This window comes from Cololabis saira, chromosome 4 (genome assembly GCF_033807715.1).
Source record: "Cololabis saira isolate AMF1-May2022 chromosome 4, fColSai1.1, whole genome shotgun sequence".
Lineage (NCBI taxonomy): Eukaryota > Metazoa > Chordata > Actinopteri > Beloniformes > Belonidae > Cololabis > Cololabis saira.
In genome coordinates, this window is record NC_084590.1 from 33329717 (window position 1) to 33354379 (window position 24663).

General features: G+C 45.2%; 1 protein-coding gene across 1 annotated transcript; it reads left to right on the forward strand.

Moving 5' to 3' along the window:
- Nucleotides 1–9429: 9429 nt before the first annotated feature.
- LOC133442396 (extracellular calcium-sensing receptor-like) lies at nt 9430–13058 on the forward strand. The gene is made up of 8 exons (XM_061720378.1): nt 9430–9744; nt 9882–9968; nt 10139–10408; nt 10632–10838; nt 11134–11409; nt 11619–11846; nt 11930–12053; nt 12139–13058. The coding sequence occupies exons 1-8, from the start codon at nt 9484–9486 to the stop codon at nt 13056–13058; spliced, it is 2373 nt and encodes a 790-aa protein (XP_061576362.1). The 5' UTR covers nt 9430–9483.
- The last annotated feature ends 11605 nt before the right edge of the window (nt 13059–24663 follow it).

Sequence of the window (24663 nt, forward strand, 5' to 3'; positions counted from 1 at the left end):
CATATCTTGTCTTTTTGATTTTAAAATCACTTGTATACAACTCAGAGATAGGATGCTTTATGAGTCTTTGATCATATTATGTATTTATATCAGGCGCGTCATTTCCGCCGGGGACGATTATTATTATTTTATCCGAAAACAATTGCGTTTTTGAGGCGCATAACTTACTCGAAAAGTTGTGACTTGGCACGCACGTCCCATGTGGCGAAAAATTACGTATTCTAATAGTGTCAAGAAGGGGCGTGGACTAATGGCTCAACAGCGCCCCCTAGAAAACTTTGTGCCTCAAGCCCCACGATACAGTTTGACGTACATGCACGGAAATCGGTACACACAAGTTATTAAAATCGTGAGTTTTCGTGAAATGGCGTGGCCGTGGCGCCGCGTCAAACTTCAACGCTAAACAGGAAGTGATACTAGTAGCTGATTGGCCGACATGTGATTCTGAATGGTTTGACATAGAGAGCCGTGGCTGGTGTCATCGGACTCGGTATTGAGTCCTTGACCATAATTGGTGAAAATTAGCCCCGCCCCTTATTCTGATTGGTTGTCCCTATTTTCTGCTATAACTTTTGAATGGTTTGACATAGAGAGTCGTGGGTGGTGTCATCGGACTCGGTTTTAAGTCCTTGACAATAATTGGTGCAAATTAGCCCCGCCCCTTCTTCTGATTGGTTGTCCCTATTTACTGCTATAACTTTTGAATGGTTTGACATAGAGACTCGTGGGTGGTGTCATCGGACTCGGTATTGAGTCCTTGACCATAATTGGTGAAAATTAGCCCCGCCCCTTCTTCTGATTGGTTGTCCCTATTTACTGCTATAACTTTTGAATGGTTTGACATAGAGACTCGTGGGTGGTGTCATCGGACTCGGTATTGAGTCCTTGACCATAATTGGTGATAATTAGCCCCGCACCTTCTTCTGATTGGTTGTCCCTATTTTCTGCTATAACTTTTTAATGGTTTGACATAGAGTCGTGGGTGGTGTCATCGGACTCGGTATTGAGTCCTTGACCTTTATTGGTCTGAGTTAGCCCCGCCCCTTCTTCTGATTGGTTGGCCCTATTTTCTGCTATAACTTTTGAATGGTTTGACATAGAGAGTCGTGGGTGGTGTCATCGGACTCGGTTTTAAGTCCTTGACCATAATTGGTGAAAATTAGCCCCGCCCCTTCTTCTGATTGGTTGTCCCTATTTACTGCTATAACTTTTGAATGGTTTGACATAAAGACTCGTGGGTGGTGTCATCGGACTCGGTATTGAGTCCTTGACCATAATTGGTGATAATTAGCCCCGCACCTTCTTCTGATTGGTTGTCCCTATTTTCTGCTATAACTTTTGAATGGTTTGACATAGAGACTCGTGGGTGGTGTCATCGGACTCGGTATTGAGTCCTTGACCATAATTGGTGATAATTAGCCCCGCACCTTCTTCTGATTGGTTGTCCCTATTTTCTGCTATAGTTTTTTAATCGTTTGACATAGAGTTGTGGGTGGTGTCATCGGACTCGGTATTTAGTCCTTGACCTTTATTGGTCTGAGTTAGCCCCGCCCCTTCTTCTGATTGGTTGTTCCTATTTTCTGCTATAACTTTTGAATGGTTTGACATAGAGAGTCGTGGGTGGTGTCATCGGACTCGGTTTTAAGTCCTTGACCTTCATTGGCCTCAATTAGCCCCGCCCCTTCTTCTGATTGGTTGTACCTATTTTCTGCTATAACTTTTGAATGGTTTGACATAGAGAGTCGTGGGTGGTGTCATCGGACTCGGTTTTGAGTCATTGACCATAATTGTTGAAAATTAGCCCCGCCCCTTCTTCTGATTGGTTGTACCTATTTTCTGCTATAACTTTTGAATGGTTTGACATAAAGAGTCATAGGTGGTGTCATCAGACTTGGTTTTGAGTCCTTGAGCTCAATTGGTGAAAATTGCACGCGCGAGGTCCCGTTCATCGCTGCTTGCAGCTTTAATTATTGTTGTTATTGTTATTGTTTATTGTTGTGTTGATAGGTAATGAATCTGTTATTTTGTGAAATGTGTCAACATTTAATTTAATAATTAGTAAAACCAAAGATTAAAGGTATAGTCTGTAATGTTGGAGAGCTAGCAAGATATGAAAGTGGCACCTCCTCTAAGCCCCGCCCCCTCCTCCCCCTCCCGTCAGCGCGCCGTCCAAAGCCACGCCCCCACACACTTTGAGGAACGCGCATTTGCAGGAGTCGAGTTTTCCAGGACATTTTGGACAGCACATTTTCAACAAAACTACCCCATGTCTCATTCACCTGTAAGCGAGGCCGTGGCTGTGCCTACCCAAACGTGCATCCTGCCCACCCAATCAAAGTTATGGGGATCCTTTATTTTTTTATAATTTTATTTTTTTATAAATATAAAAAAATATCACAAAATATCTGTACCGTTTCTGATTGGTACAGATTTTTAGACACAACAATGAACGCATACCGCAAAAGTTGTGTCTCGGCGGAGGGACCCGACGTCCAGGCAAAACGAGCACAGCAGAGAAGTGTTCAGAACAGCACACAGAGCACACACTGAAGGCTGATTTATGGTTCCGCGTTACACCCATGGGCGTGGTAGTGGGGGGAAAAGTGGACCTGACTACCCAGGGCCCGAGTAGAGAGAGGGGCCCATGAAAATACAGATTTTTTCATTTTTTTTTTGTGATGTTTTTATTTCGAATGAATTGGGCCCTCCAATTGATTGGTGTCATAATTTATTTCAAATATATTGATAACATCAAATGAGAGAATGAACTTAATGTCACAGTTCTCCCAACATATTCGACATTCTGGGGCCCCCCTCTTGAAGATGCAAAATGGTTTAGTCCGCCCAACAGCGACCGGCAACAGGTCAGACAGTGCGACGAGATCAGACACCTGTGTGCAGGACATCATGCTGCCCAAAAAACATAAATCGGGCTATCAGAAAAAGAAAGAGAGGAAACAAAAAGACAGACGGCAGAACGAGGGGAGGCAGCTGCTGACTGCTTTCTTTCCCAAAGGTGAACCAAGTTAGCTTGTCATGCAAAGTCCAATTAAAGTTAACATAGTCCACTCCAGACAGCTGCTGTTTATACAGGCCCGGTTCTAAGAGGGTGCATCAGCATTGCACCCTCAGTTTATGTGTTTGCTCAGTTGAAAAGACGAAAAGAAAACTGACAAATGCGCGCGTTAAGCCTCATTTATGGTTCCGCGTTAAATCGACGTAGGGTACGCGGCGACGCGCACCGTACGTTCGCGCCCCCGCGTATCCTACGCCGTAAGATCTGCGTTGGTGCAACGCGGAACCATAAATCAGCCGGTGTACGTCACTCAACTGCAAGACGCTGCTCTCTGCTGCTCCATTAACACAAAGTAACGATGGATATTCAGAAGTTGTTCAAGCACAACCACGCCAGCAAGTTTACAGGACTGTCTCAGAAAATTAGAATATTGTGATAAAGTCCTTTATTTTCTGTAATGCAATTAAAAAAAAAAAAAATGTCATACATTCTGGATTCATTACAAATCAACTGAAATATTGCAAGCCTTTTATTATTTTAATATTGCTGATTATGGTTTACAGTTTAAGATTAAGATTCCCAGAATATTCTAATTTTTCGAGATAGGATATTTGAGTTTTCTTAAACTGTAAGCCATGATCAATAATATTAAAATAATAAAAGGCTTGCAATATTTCAGTTGATTTGTAATGAATCCAGAATGTATGACATTTTTGCATTACAGAAAATAAAATGAAACTCTGTGCTGAGATTTAATGAATGATCCATCTAGCAATATTGCTGCTGCATATATCAACATGTAAATAACATACCAATATCACTGTAGGCTCAAGTGCACACTAGTAATATATTAATTGAGTAATAACGCAATGTATTGTTTTTGTCTGGTAAAAAGCCTTAGCATTGCGGTGCAGTGGTGTGCTTGAAAGCTATTGTCAATGTTCAATAAATTCATGGTGTTACCAAAGCCAATGAATAATCATGTTAAATAACTGTGATCTCACTATCAATCAAAAATGATTGTGATTCTGATTTTTGCCACAGATAGATAGATAGAGAGAAAAAGAGATAGGTCTGGGTGGTGAGAACATAGAAAAACAATTAGCTATTCTTCTCAATCTGGCTGAAAACATTTTTCCCTCGCAACTTATTGCAGCCAGATGTAGCCTAATGTTTTAGGTATTTGAGCACAAGTAGGCCAAATGGATCAATTCAGAACCACTCACCAATATAATCTGATCTGATTGTAGTAGATTGTATAAATACACCCCCCCCCCCCCCTTTTTTTTTTCTCTCACGCGCCTCACGGGCATGGATAGGGGCCCACTGACATTGAGAGTGTACAGGGCCCAGAATTTGGTGCTACACCCCTGGTTACACCAACGCAGAATGGTGCACATCGCCGCGTACCCTACGCCTTAGGCTACGGCGTATCCTACGCCGTAGCCGTGGCAACAGAGCCTGCACCGCCACCCGCACCACCACCCGCACCGCCTACCGCACGGGCGCTCTCCGCCCTCGCCGGGATAGAGAAGACTCGAGGGGTCTGCCACGGACCCCCAGTATGGGGCATGGATGGTAGGATTTCTTGACGGCAGCCACTTCTTTGATCTATCAATGGTACATCCTATGCAAGGGCTTTTCTATCCATGATGGTTCCTCCTCCACATCTTCTGCACTGGATTTCTTTTTTTCTGAGACATTCGCTTAGCAGCCTTTCATGAAGGGTCATCTTCTTGATGCATTCCTGGATTTTTGTTGTTTCATCCTAGATGGCAGCTTTGATGCTCATTAATCTGGAGCCTTCCTCTCTTTGCTTCATCATAGTATTGGACTTGGGATGAAATCCTCCATTCATCGTGAGGAGCTTCCTTTTCTTGACATCAGTGGCTCCCATCTATTCCTGAGGCCACTTTACTACACCAGCGGAGTACCTTATTACTGACAGGGCATACTGTATGTATTGATGGCCCGGATCTTGATCTTTCCATTCAGCTGAATCTTCCGGATACTTTACTTTACCTTACCTTACTTTTTTCAGGTACTTGGCTGTGGCCAAATTCCTTGCAGCATCCTCATACTTGCCATTTGCTTGCAAAATCCCCAGGTATTTGTAGCTGTCCTGAACATGTAATATGTTTCCCTCTGGTGGTTCAACCCCCTCTGTTGTGATCATTTTGCCCGTCTTAGACACCACTCAAGTACATTTATCCAGCCTAAATTAACATTCCAATATCTCTGCTTTATAGTCTGATGAGGAGTATCAGTAAGTCTCACTCACTCTTTGTATAGCTTGATGTTATCACCATAGCAATCCAAAACCACTCTTTGTGATGATCTGGCTGAGAGGGTTCAGGTCCATGCAGAACATCTCACCACATGACCTGCACTGTAGCTGGTTTTTACACCGAAATCAAGATGTATACATCAAAAAAGTATTTAGTCAGCTCCTTGAATGGGGCTGGACCCTCCACTACTCTGGAGTTGCCCAGGGTGAGAGGCGGCGGGCTGGTGTGGGCTTGGTTATAGCCCCCCAGCTCAGCCGCCATGTGTTGGAGTTCACCCCGGTGAACGAGAGGGTCGCTTCCTTGCGCCTTCGGGTCGGGAAAAGGTCTCTCACTGTTGTTTGTGCCTACGGGCCGAACAGCAGTGGGGAGTACCCGGCCTTCTTGTCCCTGGGAGGAGTACTTGATAGTGCTCCAACTGGGGACTCCATTGTTCTACTGGAGGACTTCAACGCTCACGTGGGCAATGACAGTGATACCTGGAGAGGCGTGATTGGGAGGAACGGCCTCCCCGATCTGAACCCGAGCGGTGTTTTGTTGTTGGACTTCTGTGCGAGTCACAGTTTGTCCATCACGAACACCATGTTCAGGCATAAGGGTGTCCATCAGTGCACGTGGCACCAGGACACCCTAGGCCGGAGGTCAATGATCGACTTTGTTGTCGTTTCAGCTGACCTTCGGCCGCATGTCTTGGACACTCGGGTGAAGAGAGGGGCTGAGCTGTCAACTGATCACCACCTGGTGGTGAGTTGGATGCGCTGGCGGAGGGAGAGGTTGGACAGACCGGGCAGACCCAAACGGATTGTGAGGGTCTGTTGGGAACGTCTGGTCGAGCCCTCTGTCAGGGACATCTTCAACTCCCACCTCCGGGAGAGCTTCTCTCGGATCCCGGGGGAGGCGGGGGACATCGAGTCCGAGTGGACCATGTTCTCTGCCTCCATTGTCAACGCGGCGGCTCGAAGCTGTGGACGCAAGGTCTCCGGTGCCTGTCGTGGCGGCAATCCTAGAACCCGGTGGTGGACACCGGAAGTACAGGATTCCGTCAGACTGAAGAAGGAGTCCTACCGGGCTATGTTGGCCGGTGGGACTCCTGACGCAGTAGATAGGTACCGGCAGGCCAAGCGGGCCGCGGCTCGGGCAGTCTTGGAGGCAAAAACTCGGGTCTGGGAGGAGTTCGGGGAGGCCATGGAGGAGGACTTTCGGTCGGCCTCGAGGAAATTCTGGAGGACCGTTCGGCACCTCAGAAGGGGGAAGCAGTACTCTGCCGGCACCGTTTATGGTGCTGGTGGGGAGCTGTTGACCTCGACTGGGGACATTGTCGGACGGTGGAAGGAATACTTTGAGGATCTCCTTAACCCGACTGACATGCCTTCCACTGAGGAAGCAGAGGGTTGGGGCTCGGAGGCGTGCTCATCCATCACCCAAGCCGAGGTCACCGAGGTGGTTTGTAAGCTCCTCGGTGGCCGGGCACCGTGGGTGGATGAGATTCGCCCTGAGTACCTCAAGTCTCTGGATGTCGTAGGGCTGTCTTGGTTGACACGCCTCTGCGACATTGCATGGAGGAAGGGGACAGTACCGCTGGGGTGGCAAACCGTGGTGGTGGTCCCTCTGTTTAAAAAGGGGGACAGGAGAGTGTGTTCCAACTACAGGGGGATCACACTTCTCAGCCTCCCGGGGAAAGTCTACGCCAGGGTACTGGAGAGGAGATTACGGCCGATAGTCGAACCTCGGATTCAGGAGGAACAATGCGGTTTTCGCCCCGGTCGTGGAACACTGGACCAGCTCTATACCCTCCGCAGGGTGCTCGAGGGTTCATGGGAATTTGCCCAACCAGTCTACATGTGCTTTGTGGATCTGGAGAAGGCATTTGACCGTGTCCCTCGTGCCATTCTGTGGGGGGTGCTGAGTGAGTATGGAGTCCGGGGCCCTCTACTAAGGGCTGTCCGGTCTCTGTATGATCGAAGCAGGAGTCTGGTTCGCATTGCCGGCAGTAAGTCAGACTTGTTCCCAGTGCATGTTGGACTCCGGCAGGGCTGCCCTTTGTCACCGGTCCTGTTCATAATTTTTATGGACAGGATTTCTAGGCGCAGCCAGGGGCCGGAGGGGATCCGGTTTGGGAACCTCAGGATTTCATCTCTGCTTTTTGCAGATGATGTTGTCCTGTTGGCTTCATCAGCCCGGGACCTCCAGCATGTGCTGGGGCGGTTTGCGGCCGAGTGCGACGCGGCAGGGATGAGAATCAGCACCTCCAAGACCGAGGCCATGGTTCTCGACCGGAAAAGGGTGGCATGCCTTCTCCGGGTGGGTGGAGAAGTCCTGCCTCAGTTGGAGGAGTTCAAGTATCTCGGGATCTTGTTCACGAGTGAGGGAACAATGGAGTGTGAGATTGACAGACGGATCGGTGCAGCGTCCGCAGTAATGCGGTCGATGTACTGGACCGTCGTGGTGAAGAGGGAGCTGAGTCGAAAGGCGAAGCTCTCGATTTACCGGTCAATCTACGCCCCTACCCTCACCTATGGTCATGAACTTTGGGTAGTGACCGAAAGGACAAGATCATGGATACAAGCGGCCGAGATGAGTTTCCTCTGCAGGGTGGCTGGACGCTCCCTTAGAGATAGGGTGAGGAGTTCGGTCACCCGGGAGGAGCTCGGAGTCGAGCCGCTGCTCCTCCACATTGAGAGGAGTCAGCTGAGGTGGCTTGGGCATCTGTACCGGATGCCTCCTGGCATATACCTCCCTAGGGAGGTGTTCCAGGCATGTCCCACCGGGAGGAGACCCCGGGGAAGACCCAAGACACGCTGGAGAGACTATGTCTCTCGGCTGGCCTGGGAACGCCTCGGGCTCCCCCCGGAAGAGCTGGAGGAAGTGTCTGGGGTGAGGGAAGTCTGGGCATCCCTGCTGAGGCTACTGCCCCCGCGACCCGGTAACGGATAAAGCGGGAGAAGATGAGTGAGTGAGTGAGTAATATAATATATTAATTAATGTATATTATTACATGTATAGTATTACATATATTATTAATGTATTAATATAATATAATTACATAATATATATTAATATAATACATCCGTGGAGTGCACGGACACGGCTGTGACGTCAGCCCTGACGTCACGCCCAGAGGCCTTTTATTATTTTAATATTGCTGATTATGGCTTACAGTTTAAGATTAAGATTCCCAGAATATTCTGATAGCTCTCTCTCTCTCTCTCTCTCTCTCTCTCTCTCTCTCTCTCTCTCTCTCTCTCTCTCTCTCTCTCTCTCTCTCTCTCTCTCTCTCTCTGTGAGAGATAGAGAGAAAACCTTGTTTTTATGAATATTAAGGGTAGTATGTTCCCACAGGTCAACGTCTAGGAGACCTGATGCATGAATTAAAATCAACTTAATGAGATGTATTTAAATGAAACGATAGCTATGTGTTAAATTTAGATCTCATTCATTCCATTCTTCATTTTTTAATTTTGGATTTTAAAGTTACCTGTTATGGTCTTACTCCACTGGTGTTTAGTTTTGGCCCTGCCCACACTTCTACTTCAGTCCTGATGGGAGGTTTATGAGATGAGACAATACTGTAACTAAATAAAAGGGGATTGACTAATAGATAAAGCCTGATGCTAGACTGAGAGAAAGACAAAAGTTATGTTTCTTTTTTTATGTGCAAGTCCGCTCCTGCTCACATTGTTGCACTCATATGCTTCATCTGCTGCATCCTCCTCTCTGCTCTCATCCTCATGTCTGTTACAGGGACAGTTTCATCTAAATGGGATGCACAAGGCTGGAGATGTGGTTCTTGGAGGGCTGTTTGAAGTTCACCTATTTTCTATTTTTCCTGAATTGACTTTAACTTCTGAGCCAGAACAGCTTACCTGCCATGGGTGAGTGTGGTGTTGCCAAAGAAAGCATCTACACAAATTAATGCCATCATGTAGTTGATTATCAGATCATACTCTGAAAACAATGCATGTAAACATTTAAAATATTTTTTGTGCAATATCCTTTGTTTTTTTAATTGTTTATGCTATACTGATGGATTCAACTGGCTTTATTCTTTGGTTACTTTGAACCTGTCCATATGGTTTATGTTTAACATTGACAACATCCTGTTGATTGTATTTATTTTTTTGGATAACAGTAGCATTTGTGTGTATCAGCTTTGATGTTCTAGGATTTAGGCAGGCACAGACCATGGCCTTTGCTATTCATGAGATCAACAGAAATTCCAACCTACTTCCCAACGTGACCCTGGGATACAGTTTGTACGATAACTGTCTCACGCTTGGAGTTGGATTTCGAGCAGCACTGGCGTTAGTCAGTGGTCAAGAGGAGCAAATAGTATTGAATAAGACCTGTGTAGGAAATCCTCCAGTCCTGGGGATTGTTGGTGACTCCTCTTCTACGAGCTCTATTGCCATTTCTACTGTCTTAGGTTTGTACAGAGTACCCATGGTAAGTTTTCAGCTTTACTGTCTAATAATACTTTTAAATTATTCTGTTTTTGTATCAGCTTTATTTTCAGCTTTAACCAATCTTATTGTAGGTTTTGAACATCTTAAGTAATGTACAGTGTGTTTTCGTTCCCTCAGGTGAGTTATTTTGCCACATGTTCCTGCCTGAGTGACCGGCAAAAGTTTTCATCCTTCTTCAGAACAATACCAAGTGATTCTTTCCAAGTAAAAAACTAGCAGTTACTATGTTATATATAACTAGTCACACTCTGTTTGAAATTGATGGAATTTGATATATGAAAAAAAAATTAAAGTAAAAGGGAGTGATTAATCATGCTTTACTGTGGAACCTTTTTTAATAAAATGTCCACTGTCTCTGTTCTGCATTCATGTAGGTCCGTGCTATGATCCAGATTCTGAAACACTTTGGCTGGACTTGGGCAGGTCTGCTGATCAGTGATGATGATTACGGACTCCATGCTGCCAGATCCTTCCAGTCTGATCTGAGTGCGTCTGGTGGAGGTTGTCTGGCGTACTTAGAGGTTTTACCCAGGGGCAAAAACACAGCTGAACTGAGGAGGATTGTGGACGTGATGAAGAAATCCACAGCTCGTGTGGTCATTGTGTTTGCACAGCAGAGCCACATGATTGATCTCATGGAGGAGGTTGGTCTTGAAAAACAACTTGACTCTAAATCGATATTATTAAGTTTAGACTGTAAGATGTTTGTTGCAGTAAGAGAAGTCAGTCACAGTTGCTAATATGGGGATAATGTTTGTAAGACTTGCCATCACTATCTCGGAAAAGCTTTACCCCACTAATGAGAAACTAAATCTTGTATAATTTAGTTACTTCACTTGGTTCTGTATATATTATATGTATGTCCAGGTGGTGAGGCACAACATTACAGGTCTCCAGTGGATGGCCAGCGAAGCATGGACTGCAGCTGCTGTTCTTCAGATGCCTCAACTCATGCCATACTTGGGGGGCACATTGGGCATTGCTATTCGTCGAGGGGAAATAACTGGCCTCAAGAACTTCTTGTTACAGACACGTCCTGACCTGCTTCATGAAAACAGTAATAGTAATAGCATGGTGAGAATTGACTGTGTCATCTGAAATTCCTTTTGCAGAAGTCATTAAGTCTTGTTATTAAGTCTTGGTCAGCTTATGATTAGCAATGTTGCATCACAGCATGATGGTTTCCAATTTAGTTAAGCCTGGGTTAGGTGTGGTTGGCATGTTCTTCCCTTGGCTTTGGGAAGTTTACTCGGTCTTCCTCTTCAAAAAACAGTTATGTTACATAGACTGGATAAGCCGTTTGGTTGATTCTAAATCATCCGTGGATGAAAATACATAATCTCTTGTCCTGTTTTTCTCTGTGTCGCAGGTAAACCAGTTTTGGGAATTTACGTTCAAGTGTAGATTTGCACCACCTCCACCTGGCTGGGTGGAAACTGGAGGAAAAGTATGCACTGGAGAGGAAAAAATCCAGACAGCAGATACCGAGTTCTTGGACACTTCTAACCTCAGACCTGAGTACAACGTTTACAAGGCTGTGTATGCTCTGGCTTACGCACTTCATGAAATGTTGCAGTGTGAGCCAGGGAGAGGACCTTTCAATAGGCACAGCTGTGCCACTTTAGAGGCACTTGAACCATGGCAGGTATGAGACACTTAAATTAATGACTATATTTAATTATTGTGAAAAACAAAGTTTTCTTTCAGTGGCAATGTGAGTACTATTTGTGATATTGGAATGTTTTTCTTTTTCTTTTTCTTATAACTTAAGTCTGATCATTGAACACCACCATTGTGCTTCATATAACTTCTTTGTTTCCATTATTTTTTATGTCTCTTATTTGAACTCTTTAGCTTGTGTATTACCTAGAAAAGGTCAATTTCACCACACCATTTGGCGATGAGGTGTCATTTGATGAAAATGGTGATGCTTTACCGATATATGACGTTATGAACTGGATGTGGCTCCCTGATGGAACAATTGAAGTTCACAATGTGGGTGAAGTTAAAGGTTCAGCCTTTAAAGGTGAAGAACTCACACTTGATGAAGACAAAATATTCTGGAACTTTGCATCAAAAAAGGTTACCTCAAATATTTAATCTCTATTTCTGACTCATGATGAATAAATTCATGTATATTAACAGAATATGCATTCTTCCTGTAGCCACCCCGGTCAGTCTGCAGTGAGAACTGTCCTCCGGGGTCCCGCGTGGTGAGAAAGAAGGGGGAACCTGAGTGTTGTTTTTACTGCATCCCTTGTTCTGAGGGAAAGTTCAGTAATGCCACAAGTGGGTATCCATGTTTCAATGTTTTTTATTGCACTGTGTTAGTTTTTATTATACTCTATACATCATTTTTACTTCCCTTTCTCAGACTCCTTGGAGTGCATCAAATGTCCAGAGGATTTTTGGCCCAACCCCCAACGAGACCATTGTGTTCCTAAGAAGACAGAGTTTCTCTCCTATCAGGAGCCTCTTGGTATCTGTTTGACAGTGGCCTCATTGCTGGGCACATGTTTCTGTGTTGTTGTCCTGGGGATCTTCACCTATCACCGACAAACACCTTTAGTACGAGCCAACAACTCAGAACTTAGCTTCCTGCTGTTATTGTCTCTTAAGCTATGCTTCCTGTGTTCGCTGCTCTTCATTGGACGACCCAGACTGTGGACATGTCAACTGAGACATGCAGCATTTGGGATCAGCTTTGTGCTTTGTGTCTCATGCATCCTGGTTAAAACCATGGTGGTTCTGGCCGTCTTCAAAGCCTCCAAACCAGGGGGTGGAGACGTTCTCAAGTGGTTTGGTGTTTCCCAGCAGAGAGGAACTGTTTTAGTTCTTACTTCTGTTCAGGCAGTCATCTGCGTAGTTTGGATTGTCTCTGCCTCTCCAGCTCCTCATAAAAACACACAATACCACAATGACAAGATTATTTATGAGTGTGTAGTTGGATCCACTATTGGTTTTTCAGTGTTAATGGGTTACATTGGCATCCTGGCTGTTCTTAGTTTTCTTTTAGCATTTCTGGCAAGAAATCTTCCAGACAACTTCAATGAGGCCAAACTCATCACGTTCAGCATGCTGATTTTCTGTGCTGTGTGGGTGGCCTTTGTGCCTGCTTATATCAGTTCACCAGGTAAATATGCAGATGCAGTGGAGGTATTTGCCATCCTGGCCTCCAGTTTAGGCCTCTTGGTGGCGCTGTTTGGCCCAAAATGTTTTATAATCATACTGAGACCAGAACAAAACACAAAGAAAGCTCTAATGGGCCGACACAATGTGTCTTCAAAACTTTAGTAATTCTACTAGAAACTTTTCCTTCTATAGTACAGGCATTATTACTGAGACTAAAGTGCTGATGCCTGATAAATACACTTGAACCACTGTAATTATCATAAACCCTGTTGAGACTTTCTTGGGGAAAGTGTATCTTGTTACTAAGTCAAACATGAATTACTCTCTCCAAACTATGAATAAAATGTGCTTATTAAGCAGCGTAATCTTCATTTTTATGTAATAGCACTCAAATTTGGCGATGATTTATGTCTGCTGTACTTAAAACACAACTCTTCAAAAAACATTAACTACAAAACAGATCTAACTGTTAAATTAGGATTTGGACTATGCTTAGATTGCCCAGTGACTTCGTTTGGGGGTTTTTTTTCCTGTCGTTTGGGGACAGGATAGGGGAGGGTAAGCGCTGCTGTTCAGATTTTTTGCATTTTATTTTCCTATTGTTAAACGTCTGGAGCCCCGGTTCATTCTTTCATATAATTGTTTGCACTTTGATTAATTCCTCTTCACTCAGTACCTGTTACTCAGTTACTTTCGTGTTTTGTGGCTCTCATGTCTGGTTCACTTAAACTTACCACTTGGAATGTCCAAGGATTGGGCCATGTAATTAAAAGGAAGAAAATTTTAACATATTTGAAAAAACAAAAATCGGATATAGCATTACTCCAGGAAACAAAGCTATGTGATACAGAACATCTGAAACTTAAGAGGGATTGGGTAGGCCAGGTTTACTTTTCCTCCCATTCACAGAATAAGAAAGGCACAGCTATTCTTATAAATAAAAACCTTCCTTTCATCTTGGAACATGAAGAAAAAGATTCAGAAGGCAAATTTATTTTGATTAGAGGTTTGATTCTTAAACAGCACATAACTATTGTTTATGCCCCAAATACTGATTCACCCCAGTTTATGTCACAAATGATCTTGATGTTTAATCATCATTGCAATGGCCTGGGCTTCTTAGCCGGTGATTTTAATTGTATAATGAATGCCTCTCTGGATAAATCCTCCTCTGCAAACGTATCCAACCCAAGGTCATCTACCGTGCTTAAAAACGTATGCACCGATACCGGATTGATAGATATATGGCGACACCTGAATCTAAAAGTGAGGGACTACACGTTTTATTCACATCCCCACAATTCGTATTCTAGACTAGACTATTTTTTTATTCCCAAAAACTTTTTACATTCTGTTCAAACCTGTTGTATAGACTATTGTTTTATCAGACCATGCTCCGGTACATCTGTACGTTAACCCGGTATTTAATATTCCTAGAACCCCCACCTGGAGATTCAACACGTCATTTTTGAATAACGACTCTTTCTGCACCTTTGTACGGAACAACTTATCACAATTTTGGCTTGATAATAAAAGCTCTCCGGTGTCCTCTGCTACAATTTGGGATGCAGCCAAAGCCACCTTACGTGGACACCTTATTTCTTATTGCTCTCACCAGAAAAAAACCTTAGAGGAAAACAGAAAAAATCTTGAAAGAGAAGTGACTAGATTGGAGCAAATACATAAACAATCACCAACGCCAGCAAACTTAAAGGCACTAGTGGCTGTTAAGACTGAACTTAATATGGATCATACTCGTCATGTCCATAAACTTCTTCTTTACACAAAACAGAAATATTATGAATTTGGTAACAAGTCCAGTCGTCTGCTTGCCCACCAACTAAAAAATCTAAATAATGATTGTTCAATTAACATGATAAGAACACAGAGTGGGGATGTCACATGTGACCCAGTGACTGTCAATAGCACATTCCGGGATTTCTATAAATCCTTGTATAGCGTGGAGCAGACTGACGCCGTGGCTATTGCTTCATATTTAAATAATATTTCTTTGCCTGCTATTGCGGAGGAGGATCGCTCCAGTTTAGATGCTGCATTCACGCCGGAGGAGGTCTTAGTCTAGACGGATTTCAGAAAAAAGGCCTTTTATAAGAAGTAAGGAGCATTTATGGGTACAAGTCGGGAACCGGCCTACCTTACATATTTCAAGGGTGCTGAGTCCAAAAAAAACGGTACCCGAGTGAAATTTTGAGTTTTTGACCTTCTAATTTGCATATTAAAATGGCCGCCAAATTGCCCATCTTGCACAGTTATTGGACCATTTCCTCCTATTTTTTTTTGTAAGTAGGCAATCAAGATGAGGAAATTAAGTTTCTAGATCTATAGTCAAGGGTCAAACAAGGATATAGTGGAGGCTCAGTGCTTTTTTATGTATATATATATGCAAAATACCAACTTTTAAGGTGAAATTAAGCATTATTTGTGTCATTTTTTAAGGCCGACATAAATATTAAATAAAAGTTACTCTGAAATTTTCCCTGTTGATATGACATATGATGTACACCATATTATATGATAACAAAGAAAAAAAATCCATTGCAAGTTGTCTGGGATTTCATGTTTTTTTTTTTTTTGCAAATTAAGCATTTGTTCTCTAAATTCTAAGACGGGAAAAACCCAGGTGAATAGGGAAAAATATTCAAAAAGAGACCACCATGAAACGTACCAAGTTGAATATTTAGATCAGTACATAGCATGGTCAGTCCCATCGCTGAGGACCTTTTGCCTGAGGTGACAGCAAAGAGGATCGTAACAGTTTCACACGCTTTGGTAAGTTTCCTGTTTTCTGATTTTTTTTAGACAAAAAATGTCAAAGATCTTCAGAGGCTTTCGTCTGCAGAATATATGATGTGCATAAAACAGACTCTGTTGATGCAGCAAGGCATATACTTTTCTCCAGGACAGGTAAACCAGAAGCAATGCCGCCTACAAGCGATGCGCTCCACTTCCATCTGCTGAGAGTACACTACCAGGCAATGGTTTGGAGAAATGCTCACTATGCCACACCTGAGCTTCCTTCACCCTTGGACATTGGATGGAAAGATGGTGATTCAGGACTACAGCCCATTCTTATGTCACAGAACCCAATACCTGAAAGTTGCCTGGAAATGATCAGGTGTGCCTGTAAAAAACAATGCACAACACGCCAGTGCAAATGCCAAAAATCGGGGCTGTTATGCACTGCAATGTGTACATGTCAGAGTGATGACCAATGTCCTTGTTTAAATGTGGAGTTGTAATCCTCAAGCATACCAAGGCAATGGGTAAGCAAAGAACTTGGAAAAGGTCTGCAGAAAGAAATACTAATCAAAATTCCAAGGACAAATGGCACACAAGCAAACTAGAAAGGTATAAAAACAATTTACCAAAACAAGTGACCTATGGCTCCTCCTTGAACCGCCACCTTACCGTGGTGGAGGGGTTTGAGCACCCGAATGATCCTAGGAGCTATGTTGTCCGGGGCTTAATGCCCCTGGTAGGGTCTCCCAAGGCAAACAGGTCCTAGGTGACGGGTCAGACAAAGAGCGGTTCAAAGCCCCTTATGAAGCAAGAACCATCAAGGAAGTTTACGTCGCCCGGACTGGCGTTACCGGGGCCCCACCCTGGAGCCAGGCCTGGGGTCGGGGCTTGCAGGCGAGCGTCTGGTGGCCGGGTCTTGGCCCACGGGACCCGGCCGGGTGCAGCCCGAACGAGCGACGTGGGCCCGCCCTCCCGTAGGCCCACCACCCGCGGGAGGGTTCATAAGGGGAAGGTGCCGTGTGATTTGGGTGGCAGCCGTGGGCGGGGGCCCCGGCGACCCAATCCCCGGACGACGACTCTGGCTTTAGGGACATGGAATGTCACTTCGCTGGGGGGGAAGGAGCCTGAGCCTGTGCGGGAGGCTGAGAGGTATCGACTAGAGATAGTCGGGCTCACCTCCACGCACAGCCTGGGCTCTGGAACCCAACTCCTTGAGAGAGGTTGGACTCTCTTCCACTCTGGAGTTGTCCATGGTGAGAGGCGGCGAGCTGGTGTGGGCTTGCTCATAGCTCCCCAGCTCAGCCGCCATGTGTTGGAGTTCTCCCCACTTAGCGAGAGGGTCGCTTCCCTGCGCCTTCGGGTCGGGGATAGGTCTCTCACTGTCGTTTCGGCCTACGGGCCGAGCGGCAGTGCAGAGTACCCGGCCTTCCTGGAGGCCCTGGGAGGGGTGCTGGAAAGTGCCCCAACTGGGGACTCCATCGTTTTGTTGGGGGACTTCAACGCTCACGTGGGCAGCGACAGTGTTACCTGGAGAGGTGTGATTGGGAGGAACGGCCTCCCCGATCTGAACCCGAGCGGTGTTCTGTTATTGGACTTCTGTGCTAGCCACAGTCTGTCCATAACGAACACCATGTTCGAGCATAAGGGTGTCCATCAGTGCACGTGGCACCAGGACACCCTAGGCCGGAGGTCAATGATCGACTTTGTTGTCGTTTCATCTGATCTCCGGCCGTATGTCTTGGACACTCGGGTGAAGAGAGGGGCTGAGCTGTCAACTGATCACCACCTGGTGGTGAGTTGGATCCGCTGGCAGGGGAGGAAGCTGGACAGTCCTGGAAGACCCAAGCGTATCGTGAGGGTCTGCTGGGATCTTTGGGAGCTTTGACCGGATTCCGAGGGAGGCCGGAGACATTGAGTCTGAATGGACCATGTTCTCCACTTCCATTGTTGACGCTGCCGTCCGGAGCTGCGGCCGTAAGGTCCCTGCCGCCTGTCGCGGCGGCAATCCCCGAACCCGGTGGTGGACACCGGAAGTAAAGGACGCCGTCAAGCTGAAGAAGGAGTCCTACCGAGCCTGGCTAGCTCGGCGGACTCCCGAGGCAGCTGACGGGTACCGGCAGGCCAAGCGGACTGCAGCCCGGGCGGTCGCAGAAGCAAAAACTCGGGTCTGGGAAAAGTTCCAAGGGAGGCCATGGAGGAGGACTACCGGTCGGCCTCGAGGAAATTCTGGCAAACCATCCGGCGCCTCAGGAGGGGGAAGCAGTGCTCCGCCAACACTGTTTACAGTGGAGGAGGGGAGCTGTTGACCTCGACTGGGGACATCGTCGGGCGGTGGAAGGAATACTTCGAGGATCTCCTCAATCCCGCTGACACGCCTTCCGTCGAGGAAGCAGAGGCTGAGGATTCAGAGGTTGATTCATTCATTACCCAAGCTGAAGTCACTGAGGTAGTTCGGAAGCTCCTCAGTGGCAAGGCACCGGGGGTGGATGAGATCCGCCCTGAGTACCTCAAGTCTCTGGATGTTGCGGGGCTGTCGTGGCTGAGACGCCTCTGCAGCATCGCGTGGCAGTCGGGGACAGTGCCTCTGGACTGGCAGACCGGGGTGGTGGTCCCTCTCTTCAAAAAGGGGGACCGGAGAGTGTGTTCCAACTACCGGGGAATCACACTCCTCAGCCTCCCGGGGAAAGTCTATTCCAGGGTGCTGGAGAGGAGAATTCGGCCGATAGTTGAACCTCGGATTCAAGAGGAACAATGCGGTTTTCGCCCTGGCCGTGGACGCTGGAGCAGCTCTACACCCTCCGCAGGGTGCTCGAGGGCGCATGGGAGTTTGCCCAACCAGTCCACATGTGTTTTGTGGACTTGGAGAAGGCTTTCGACCGTGTCCCACGTGGCATCCTGTGGTGGGTGCTCCGAGAGTATGGGGTCGGAGGCCCTCTGCTGAGGGCTGTACGGTCCCTGTATGACCGGAGCAGGAGCTTGGTTCGCATTGGCAGTAAGTCAGACCTGTTCCCGGTGCGTGTTGGACTCCGACAGGGCTGCCCTTTGTCACCGGTTCTGTTCATTATTTTTATGGACAGAATTTCTAGGCGCAGCCAGGGGCCGGAGGGGGTACGGTTCGGGAGCCGCTTGATTTCATCTCTGCTTTTTGCAGATGATGTGGTCTTGTTGGCTCCCTCGAGCCAGGACCTTCAGCATGCACTGGGGCGGTTTGCAGCCGAGTGTGAAGCAGCTGGGATGAGAATCAGCACCTCTAAGTCTGAGGCCATGGTTCTCGACCGGAAAAAGGTGGCTTGCACCCTCCAGGTCGGGGGAGAGTTCCTGCCTCAGGTGGAGGAGTTCAAGTATCTTGGGGTCTTGTTCACGAGTGAGGGGAGAACGGAGCGCGAGATCGACAGGCGGATCGGTGCGGCGGCCGCAGTAATGCGGTCATTGTATCGGTCCGTCGTGGTGAAGAGGGAGCTGAGCCGAAAGGCAAAGCTCTCGATTTACCGGTCGATCTACGTTCCCACCCTCACCTATGGTCATGAACTCTGGGTCATGACCGAAAGAACGGGATCCCGGATACAAGCGGCCGAGATGAGTTTCCTCCGCAGGGTGGCGGGGCGCTCCCTTAGAGATAGGGTGAGGAGCTCTGTCACCCGGGAGGAGCTCGGAGTAGAGCCGCTGCTCCTCCACATCGAGAGGAGCCAGCTGAGGTGGCTCGGGCACCTGTATAGGATGCCCCCTGGACGCCTCCCTCGTGAGGTGTTCCGGGCATGTCCCACCGGGAGGAGGCCCCGAGGAAGACCCAGGACACGCTGGAGTGACTACGTCACTCGGCTGGCCTGGGAACGCCTTGGAGTCCCCCCGGAAGAGCTGGAGGAAGAGCTGGAGGAGGTGTCCGGGGAGAGGGAAGTCTGGGGATCCCTGCTTCGACTGCTGCCCCCGCGACCCGGACTCGGATAATGCGGTGGACAATGGATGGATGGATGGAAGTGACCTATGGAACTTACAGAAGAAGACAGATGAAAGCAAAGCAATTCAGCTAGAAACATGAAAGAAATATACAGAAACAAGATGTGATCTGTAGAACTGTTCAAGGGAGGTTTCATGTTTTTTTTCCCTATTCACTTGGGTTTTTCGATGTTTGAATTAAGAGCATTATGCTTTGTTTGCATAAAAAAAATGAATTCTCAGATAACTTGCAATGGTGTTTTTCTTAGTTATTATGTAATATGGAATACATCACATATCATATATACACTGGGAACATTTAAGATTGATATTGACTGAATATTTATGTCGGCCTTAAAAAATGATAAAAATAGTGCTTAATTTCACCTTAAAAGTTGGTATTTTGCATATATATACATAAAAAAGGCTCTGAGCCTCCACTATATCCTATATCCATATAGATCTAGACACTTAATTCATCATCTTTGAATGCCTACTTACAAAAAAACTTGGGGAAAATGGTCCAACGACTGAACAAGACAGGCAGTTTGGCGGCCATTTTGATATGCAAATTAGAAGGTCAAAAACTCAAAATTTTGCTCGGGTACCGTTTTTTTTGGATTCAGCACCCTTGAAATATGTAAAGTAGGCCGGTTCCCGACTTGTACCCATAAATGCTCCTTACATTCACTTTTTGGGACATCCCGTCTAGACTATCTGGGCTGCAATTCAATCTATGCCAAATGGGAAGTGTCCAGGCCCAGATGGGTTTCCATTGGAATTCTTTAAGAAGTTCTATATATTCTATATACATCCAATTTTTATGCCGGCCATCAATGGTATTTTGAAAGACAGCATCCCCCCCTCTTGGAGATATGCTTCTATTAGTCTTCTTTTGAAAAAAGATAAGAACCCATTGGATTGTTGATCATTTAGGCCTATTAGTCTCCTCAACGTGGACTACAAAATCATTGCAAAAGTACTGGCTCGGAGATTGGAAACCATCCTTCCGAAAATAATAAACCCAGATCAGGCAGGGTTCGTCAAATCGAGATATGGCACAGATAATGTACGCCGTGCTCTTAATATTGTTCAGTACTTTAACACTCATAAAAATCCGGCTCTGATGGTCTCCCTCGATGCCGAAAAGGCCTTTGACCGAGTGGAATGGTCTTTTTTGTTTCCGGTATTGGAAAAATTTGGTCTGGGCTCTAACTTCATTAATATAATTAAGACCTTCTACTCAGACCCAATAGCCACAGTTAACACTAACGGCGTGCTGTCTGATGGCTTCCCAGTGCGCAGGGGCTGCAGACAGGGGTGCCCCCTATCACCTTTATTATTTATATTGTTCATTGAAACTTTGGCTGAGGTCATCAGAGTTCATCCTGATATATCTGGAGTTAGGTTAGATGAAGAAAACCACATTATTTCCTTATTTGCTGATGATGTCCTTTTATATCTGAATAAACCTGAGAAATCAATTCCGGCGGTTTTAAATTCTATAGCCACATTCAGTGCTTTGTCAGGTTATAAGATTAACCTAGGGAAATCATTTGCTACGCCCTTCAATGTCCCCCAGGATATGCCGATTCAGTCTCCTTTTCAACTGTCGAGGAGGGGTTTCAAATATTTAGGTATCTTTGTCACCTCTGACTTAAATAGTCTGTTTAAAAATAATTATTCGCCTCTAATTCAAAAGGTTAAGAATGATCTGGCAAAATGGGCCTCCCTCCCAACTTCTCTTCTTGGGAGAATCAACATTATAAAAATGAATATTCTTCCTCGATTGAACTATTTATTCCAAAATCTCCCGTGCTATTTGACTCCTGCCTTTTTTACGTCACTAAATTCCCATATCTCTCGCTATATTTGGAATAACAAACATCCAAGAGTTAAGTTCTCTTTACTTACCAAGCCAAAGGACCTGGGAGGCTTGTCCCTGCCCAATCTACAATTATATTATGGGTCAGCACAACTTAAAACATTGTCAAATTGGTTTATGAACAGGAAAGATTCCCTATGGTTGGGTCTTGAATCCCTATTTTGTTATCCCAGAAGGCTGAACTCTCTTCCTTTTATTAATACTATAGATCAGTTAAATCATCTCAAGGATAACATAATTATTTATAACACAGAAGAACAGAAGAAATACCTAAATATTCCCCCTGCCATCTCTTTCTGTTCCCCCCTGGCTCTGAATCCAGATTTACCAGCACAGATACGAAGTATTGGTTTGATGGAGTGGACATTTAAGGGCCTGTCCAGCTTTACAGACTTGTTGGTCTCTGACTCAGTTAAGTCATTTGAGCAAATCAGGGCAGATTTTAATATTCCCCACAAAGATTTTTATAAGTATCTCCAAATCCGTCACTTTATAGGTTCTCTCCTGAAGTCAGGTGGGATTTGCATGGGACTGTCAGAGCTGGAAAACACTATAGTTCTGGCAAAATTTCCTAAAGGACTGATTTCCAAGATTTATACTTCTCTGGTTTACTCTGACTCTTCAGCTTATAACTCTTTGAAGCTGTTGTGGGAGCGTGATCTGGAGGTGACGTTTAATCCTGGAGACTGGGACAAGATCTGCAGCGGGACTTTTCCTAAATGTACCTCAATCTCTATACATGAACAGAACTTTAAATTTTTTCACAGGACTTGTTACACTCCTGTTCGCCTCCAGAAAATGTTCCCTGACACTTCCAACCTCTGTTATAAATGTAAGACAAGGTACATTTATCCATTTGTTTTGGTCATGTGACCACATCCAGATTTTCTGGAAGGGGGTTCACTCAGTAATCCAGGAGGTCATTGGTAAACGGCTCTCGCTGACTCCTTCTTTCTTTTTACTCAACCATGTTGCTCCAGACAATTTTTGGACACGGACACCAAATCTCTGTTTATAATTCTTTTGTTCCTGGCTAAAAAATGTATCTTGCTGCGGTGGTCCACTCCCCAGGTCCCTACAGTCGACATGTGGATGTCACAGATTTCTGCTCTTATTCCTCTCGAGAAGTTGACTCATGACCTTAATCACAAATCGGATACGTTTTGGAGGATCTGGGAACCATTGCACTCCTTCTTACAGAAGCCTTAACACAGCTTCTGCCCCTGAAGGATGAGGACTGCCTATTCTTTCTTTCACTTATCCCATGTATGTGCTCTTCATTTACCTGTCTCTTAATTTTCCTATTTTACTTATTCATTTTATGCATATGTAGCCTACTGCGCAGCGCTTTCTGTTGATTTGGGGTGGGGTTTTTTTTCTTTTAATTTTATTTTTATGTTTTGTTGTATTTCATTTTGTTCTGTTCTAATGTTTGTACCTATAAAATTGAAAAACCAATAAAAAGAGTATTAAAAAAAAAAAAAACAGCAGATTGTTGAAAATTTGCAGTAGAGAGAGCTTAGTCTGCTTAGTCTGGAAAGACAGTGTGATAGCGTACAAGAAAGGCATTTGCAGAGCTAGAACTGCTTATGTAGCGGACCCTTGGTTCCAATAAAAAGGCGGAGAGATTCGTACGGGTGCTCAAATTTTATTCTCATACCGGGCACCGTGAAAACTGACGGGAAGACACAGAAAAAAAAGGAAAAAGGGGGGATTAATGTAAATTAACAAACATTCCACAATTAAACATCACATACATACATACATACATCACATTCCATGATTCCATCCGTAAACAGAAATATAAAAAGATACATTTATTAGAGCGCAGTCAGTGACCACTATTAAAATTCTAAATTTATTATTAAAAATAGCAAAAGCAGCATCATTTAATGAAACAGAACATCCCAAAGATTTAAAATACAAATACTTTGTTCCACTACCAAGGGTGCTTGTTTGGAAAGTGTCAGTGATTGATGCCTTCAGGGAACCATCCCGACAATTAATCAAACTTGAAAATAAACAACAACAACAACTCAAATTAATGTCAAAGAAAGAAAACCCATAAAATAAGTACCATTTTAATTAAGACCCGTCATCAAATTCAAACTTACTTGAATAAAGAGATGCAACAGGTGTGGAGATTACGCAGCAGAATCATCCCCTCCCCTTTCTACCTTTCCATTCTCTGCTAAACCACACTGGCGAAAACTGACCACCAGGTGGCAGTTAAAACAATTTACCGTCATTTACAGTTTATTCATCATTGATCAAAGAGAATTAGAACAAGGCCTGTTTTTTTCAGCGCTTTAGCGATCCCTGATTAAGAGTCCTAATTCTTTTGACCTGTTTGTTCCTTTAACTCTCAGCATGACTTAATGAATCTCTTCACCAATAAATTGTTCCTATCAAGGAGAAAATTTGTGAAATTCTTCCAACTATTGGTTCTAATGTAGCCACAGCTTCAGAAATAGAACCTAATTCATGTTTGGAGTGTTTCTGTTTAAGTGCACTCTCTGTGCTAACAACAGACATTGCTTCATCCAGATATCATCAACTTGGTTTTTAAACCCCTTTTCCAAACAGACTGTTCAAAGATAAAAAAAATCGATTAAAGCTGCAAGCAGCAATGAACGGCGCCTCGCCCGTGCAATTTTCACCAATAAAGGTCAAGGACTCAAAACCAGTGGTGTAAAGTAACGAAGTAAAAGTACTTCGTTATTGTACTTAAGTAAGATTTTTGAGAATTTGTACTTTTATTGATACTTTCATTTTTCTGTACTTTTACTTTTACTTCGTTGCATTTTCAAGGAAAAAAATCGTACTTTTAATCCGCTATATTTAAAATTGGACACGTCGTTACTCGCTACAAATTAAAGAACAGCACAGCGGGGGCTGATTTATGGTTCCGCGTTACACCGGCGCAGAGCTACGGCGTAGGGTACGCGGCGACGCACACCCTACGCCGTAGCCTACGGCGTAAGGTGTGCGTCGATTTAACGCAGAACCATGAGGCGGACGGGAAGGAAGGGGGGCGCGTGAATATACCGAGAAGGAGCCGCAGCTCCCGGGAGAGTTGCGCCGCAGAGGCGGGCCAGAAGGCCGGAGGAACCGCCGTCGCGTCGAGTACCGATGAGGACTGAAGCCTGAATTATGGTTCCGCGTTAAATCGACGCAGAGCCTCGCCGT